The 6,446-nt window shown below is 47.5% G+C and overlaps 1 protein-coding gene across 2 annotated transcripts in view; it reads right to left on the bottom strand.

The window, feature by feature from the left end:
• Positions 1 to 1,504: 1,504 nt before the first annotated feature.
• The window catches only part of pax5 (paired box 5), a gene marked incomplete at both ends in the record, with an annotated part of 43,357 nt that continues 38,415 nt past the window's right edge, over positions 1,505 to 6,446 (bottom strand). For both annotated transcript variants that reach the window (XM_079729328.1, XM_079729329.1), the window contains 3 exons: positions 1,505 to 1,587; positions 2,983 to 3,069; positions 3,886 to 3,972. In XM_079729328.1, coding sequence (XP_079585454.1) covers positions 1,505 to 1,587; positions 2,983 to 3,069; positions 3,886 to 3,972 — 257 coding nt within the window. The remainder of the gene's footprint in view (positions 1,588 to 2,982; positions 3,070 to 3,885; positions 3,973 to 6,446) is intronic.

The raw sequence follows: 6,446 nt of genomic DNA, 5'->3' as shown, positions 1-6,446 counted from the left end.
GTTAGCATGGCGACGCTTAACAGCTATGAGAATAAGAATAAGTGTTTCACAAATCACACTTTGTACGTGGCTCTGAATGGATTTCGAACGTGAAAACGGCGCCTCCTGATAGCGATTGATTCTCTTTGTGCTTTTGTAGTCAGTGAGCCATAAAGCGAGCCCATCTTTGGGGAGTTTAAAGAGAGAGGGATAGACACAGAGAGAAAGAAAGAAAGAACTAGGGTGCCGCCTCTTCCTCAACCTCTCACCCGGGATTCAGGACGTGATTCGGTATGGCGTCACACTGAAAGCGGGTACTTGTGTTGAACTCATACCAGGCGTCAAAACCTCAGACAGGAAATCAGCAGTGGCTCCACATTTATAAACAGATAGACTTCATTTCAACATTTTAGGACTTCATGTATCACTGCGTCCTCATCATCATGATCATCATCATCATCTTTGTGAACCTCATCATCACTACTCTAGCACAACGGCGCGATACTGATTATAAATCAATACAGGTTTCCACTCTGGTCAATGAGTGCAGTGCAGAAAGCTTCTAAATATATTACTCTGTCGCACAGCTCCATTATAAATAGCTCTTGGTCGGGACTAGGGGTCTTGGGCGGAGAGGGTGGAGGGAGGCACCTCCTCATTAACACCACCTCCAGCTTCATGGCGGGAATCTGGCCTGTGCTTTTGTTGAACAGTCTGTGTTTTAATCAGCGGTGCATTCATGCTCTTTCTTATAATCAGATTATGGATGGTGTTATATGCTTCAATGACGGCAGTGTGCTGGGAATGTCTGGGGCTTGTGAAACAGATCGAAATGGGCCCCACAGGAAGTAGGAGACACCCTGTTTTCCTAGCGGGGAAGGAGCTAGTTTGTTATTTGGACCAACCAAAGTTAACCAATTAGATTGTCTTTACTGAACAGAAATAACAGACTGATTTGGTGGAGTCATTTACAAGGTATGTCTGGTGAACATAGTTGACTCCTACTGGTAAGAATTATAAAAAGAAAAATAACAGCAATAACAACACCACCTTATTCAGTCAATCACTATCACATTAATTTTCTCTACTGCTAAACACATCGGGTAGTTTGAAGATGACTGTTTGCAAGCTAACATGGTGCTTTGATATAGTGTGTGTGTGTGTGTGTGTGTGTGTGTGTGTGTGTGTGTGTGTGTGTGTGTGCGTGCGTGTGTGTGAAAATCTATGTATGTGAGAATGCATGTGTGTGTGTGTCTGTCTGTGTGTTTGCTTGTTTGTTTGTGCGTGTTCATTGAAATCGAATGAAGATCTTTATGGCAGGTTAGGGTCAGTCCATCAGGCCTGTTAACATGATGTGGGCAGGATTCTCTAGCGCTGTGCTGCAGCCCAGCAGGGCATTGGTTGGGTTAAGAGTCAATCAAAGAAAATCCAAACTTCACTGACGTTGGCTGTGATTGGATGGTGCTGGTGCTATCCCTCCCTCTTCTTAAACTCTCGCCTCCTCCTCACCTCTCGATACAACTCGTCAATGACGGTCATAGGCCGAGGCTGTTGCCGTGGCGCCAGGCCCCGCCCCCCTTGATGTGGTACTGTAGTAGTATGGTGACCCTGTAGTAGATATACAAAGTATTTGTTAATTTTGGTCCAAACCTTTTTTCTTTTTTGATGTCATTTCATTTAGATAGAACAGCAAATGTTACATTCTTGAAGAACTTTAAGTACCGGAATGGAACAAAATGACTAGAATAAAAGGGTATCAATAAAAATTTAAAAGCTTTTCTATTTTTTATGCGGTTTGATATATCAAATGTGGAGAATAATTAGAGGCTGACATAGCGTGACGTGAGATATTAATTAAATTATGTTACATAAAGGATCCCCCTTGGGACATCACGCATGCAGAACAAACTGACAAAACCAACTCAAACTAAGTCCAACTGTCTTCTTCTCTCTGTTTCTCACTCTCTCACACACACCCACAGACACACACACACACACACACACACACACACACACATACACACACATCGACATACACACAAACACGCAAACACACACACATACACACCGACCGACTCACACGGAGACACACTGTCTAAGTGACAGTCTAAGCCTACCCAGAGTGCAGCTCTACTACCACTGATCCCTGGAGTCTATCGTCCCCTCAGGTAGGAGGTCAATACAATACTGAAACCCCCTCACACACACACACACACACACACACACACACACACACACACACACACACACACACACACACAGAGACCTGCCTTAAATCGTGGACGCAGACAGACAACGCACAAGCATACTGGTATTCTTCACACGCACACATGAATGCACACACATCTGTCACAATCAAAAATTGGACATCAAACACTTCCCCCCCCCCCCATACACACACAGAAACACACACATTGTACACATACACACACAGCTGCTGCCACTGTCAATGGCATCAATCAGCTCAGGTGGTGTGTAGACAAGCGGTGTCTGTCCGCGGTGGAGGTAATCTCCGGGGACTCAGGGAGGAATCCAGGCATCCCGCACACCTGACAAACCATTTAGTCTCACTCAACACCTCAGACACACTTACTTCTATTCCTCCTTTTTATTCCTTCACTCATCAACATCATCACCATCATCATCATCCTCCTTCTCCTGCCAATGTGCTTGTTGGTTGTGCAACTCAGTGGTCAACACATTTCTCCCCCCTGCCGTGTCCTTTACACACACAAACGTCTTTCGTTCTCAACCTCTGGGTATCCATTCCTTTTCATGCATGTGTCCTGCCTCTCTAACGCTCTCTCCTGTCGGGGGCGCTGTTTTAAAGCACCTGCTGGAGTTGGGATCAAGTTGGGTAGCAAACTCACTCTTTCTCACGCTCTCTGTCTCTCTCTCTATGTGTGTTTCTATTTCACTCTCTCTCTTTCGCTCCTTCTCTCTCTCTCTCTCTCTCTCTCTCTCTGTCTCTCTCTCTCTCTCTCTCTCTCTCTCTGGACCTACCTTGCATCTGGCTGGCCTGGCTGGAGAAGAGGCTGGAGGAGCAGCCGATTTCCGTCCCCAGCAGAGAGCTGTAGTCCTGCTGGAACACTGAGGGGACAGAGGGGAGGGGGGGGGGGGGGGGATGACATCGCAGGTCAGCACAGCACAGCACTGTCCCCACCCCCAACCCAAGACCTTTTAACCGTCAACTCTGACCCCTCACCTTTAAACGTGACCCCATCCCCGGTTCAGGGGGGCTTTCACTTAGCATTGACACAGAGTGTGCATAAAGAGCCCCATTTAAGGCTGCTTCCTGCTTACAATGGCAGAGGAGGCCTTAAGGAGGAGGCTTCTAAGGTGGCTTATATATTTAAGATTTAGCCTTAAAGATGAGGCTTTAAGGTAGCGAATATATTCAAGATTTAGCCTTAAGGAGGGGGCTTTTAAGGTGGCTAATAAATTAATGAGTATTGCCGGATGAACATGTGATTACAGCTCAGTTGTTATGTGTGGGAAGGATTTTAATGCTAGTTTCTTGTCTTTTTTGTTGAAGAGAGCGATCGGGCCATTTAAAACATCACATCGCCATAGCATAGGCAAGAGTGTGGTTGAGGTTTTAATGAGCTTCCTTTTCTGCTTTTATCTCCCTCAATACCTTTTCACTTAAGAGTCGTTCTACACGTATCATTCTAACAGCCTTTCATGGAGACATTAGCTAAATCATGAATAACACTGTGATGGACTCTATTGTGTCGTTTAACACGTATCACGGTTAATTGCAGTGACATTGTTAGAAGAAAGCCATTTGGACAGGGCAGATATGGCCCAACGTGAAGCTAGTTTCTTGAGTTAGATTGAAGTGAGCTTGGCTCATAGGATAATTGAGCCCATTACGGTACCACCATGCTGATTGAATACACTTACCTAACAAACTGGGGTTAGGAAATCTCCACGATTCATTGTAAGTGGAATACTGCGGATGGGTGTATGGGCTTCCCGAGAAATCTCCTCCTGGGAAAAAAAAAATACAAAAACATTTTGGCTTAGACAATATCTTATTGGGGCCAACATTAGAAGTGAGATGGTACTAATTTGTTGAGGTCTCAAAGATAAAAAGAAGTGTATTCATTTTCCGCGTTTGCAATTTTAGACTTCTTGAGGAACGTGGATATTCCAAAGCATATTGACAAATAAAGGTTTCCCATTCAAAAGGATCTCTGACTTACAGGAGATAAAGGAAGAGAGTATCAAAGTGTTAGCTATGCTGCCAGAGAGTGAGTCAGCCTGCTACAGTGTATGATAGCCCCACTTTTCTACCTCATTTACTAGCTAGCGTCTAGGGTCTGCTCCTCTTCATCCTCTCCTCCACCTCTCCTCCTCCTCCTCCCCCTCCCTCGTCTCTCTCTGGTCTCTGGGCCCCAGCTGACCGAGCTGGGGTCCCGTCACCCCCCACATCAAAACAACATTCCTCCCCGCTTCTCTCTTCCTCTCTGTTATTTTCGTCTTCTCCCTTCCTCCTCCAACATCCATCCCTCCGCTTCCTCTTTTCTCCTTCTCCTCCCTCCTCCCCCTCTCCTGATCCTTCTCCCAAGGGGAATCCTTCTCCCGCTCCCTCTCTCTCCCTCTGCTGACAGCCACGGACCCTGAAGCCCCCCCCCCCCATCTCTGAACCCCCACACACTCACTCACACACACACACACACACACACACACACACACACACACACACACACACACACACAGCACCACCCTTCCAAGCGCGCCCCACGTTACTCTCTCCCTCTCGTTCTGTCGGTTCTGCCTCACTGCTCTCCTACACCCCCTCTGAGTGTCAGCCCCCCTGCTGCCGAGCGAGAGAGAGAGGGAGAGAGAGAGAGGGAGAGAGAGAGAGAGAGAGAGAGAGAGAGAGCAGGAGAGCAGTGGAGATGCTTGCTTAATGAAGGTATGATATTAGACAGAGCAGACAAAACGGAGGATCATTTGCACTAGAGGTGCAGAGATGAAACATGAAGAACCCAGGGAAACAAAGTTGGGAGATGATGTCTTTTATCTCAAGTTGATTGTACACACGCACGCACACACACACACACACACACACACACACACATACACACACATAATCAAACAAACCCAGACGTGGAATATTATTGTTAAGATGGTTATATCCATATAGAGACAATATTTTCCACCGTTTTTCAGCCCCCCCACCCCCTTTAACACTGGCCATGTGTGCGTGTGTGTGTTTGTGTGTGTGTTTGCGTGCGTGTGTGTGTGTGCGTGCGTGTGTGTTTGTGTGTGTGTGTGTGTTTGTGTGCGTGTGTTTGTGTGTGCGTGTGTGTGATGTGTGTGTGTGATGGCGTTTAGCTCCGTCTGTCAGGTGGGGTCGGGCAGCGTTCTCTATGGGGTCCCTCGGCGCTAACATCCTCCCCTTGTCATCGCCACGGTGACGGTGACGTGTCAGGTTGTTTGGGATGGGGGAGGAGGAGGGAGGAGGGGCTGGTGTGTATGAGGGCGGGCAGGGGGGTGGGGGGGGGGGGGGGGTGAGGGCTTGACTTAGAGAAGAGGAGGAAGGAGCGGGCACGGGGGTCCCATGTGTGGAGTGCAGTGTCAAGGTCGTCCACACTGTCAAATGCACACTCAGACACACGCACACAAACACACACACATACACACACACACACACACACACACACACCAAGACACATACCAAGATGCACACACAAGCGATAACACCCGCAAAAAACAACTGCATGGTCGCGTATAAACATCCAGCCTGTGAAATACACACACAAACATGCTGTCAAACCTGGGGACAAGACAGGGTGAGCCTGGGCCGACAGGGTTACCATCTTGAGACGATCTGTAGTCCCACATGTCCACCAAGGGGCTGTGTGTGTGTGTGTGTGTGTGTGTGTGTGTGTGTGTGTGTGTGTGTGTGTGTGTGTGTGTGTGTGTGTGTGTGTGTAAGGACTGACTGACTGGGAGTACAAAGAGACAAGGACTTGTAAACAACATCGGAGGGCTAGAATGCTCCTTCACCGGAGCTGTTGGTGCAAATGTCATCTTTGTATATTTATTTATCTATTTATTTGTTTATTTTAGTTGGTCCGCGTCTCACCGCTGACTTCCTCTCGCTGTCGGAACATTTTCAACATCATCCCTGTGGGCTGTCTGTCTGAGACTAGGAGAGACGGACGTGGGGAAGAGAGGACGCACGAGAGAGAGATCGAGCGTACGGGACAGAGTGGGAGGAAAGGAAGGGATTCTGGAGAGAAACTGGAGGAAGCAGGGTCGGGAAAGAGACATTATGATAGAGGAAAAGAGGAAGAGAGAGAGAGAGAGAGGGAGAGGGAGGGCGCGAGAGAGAGCTAGCGGCAACGGTGTTTCGGAGATTGAAATACAAAAGCACAGTGGAAGGAAAAGTGGAGGCGAATGAATGAATTAGTCGTGGGTCACTGGTGATTCTCATTAAAAACAAATTACTA

The sequence above is a fragment of the Pollachius pollachius genome (genome assembly GCF_949987615.1).
Source record: "Pollachius pollachius genome assembly, chromosome: 2".
NCBI lineage: Eukaryota > Metazoa > Chordata > Actinopteri > Gadiformes > Gadidae > Pollachius > Pollachius pollachius.
Note: the sequence above shows the minus strand (reverse complement) of the source record. Positions and strands in the feature narration are given on the sequence as shown.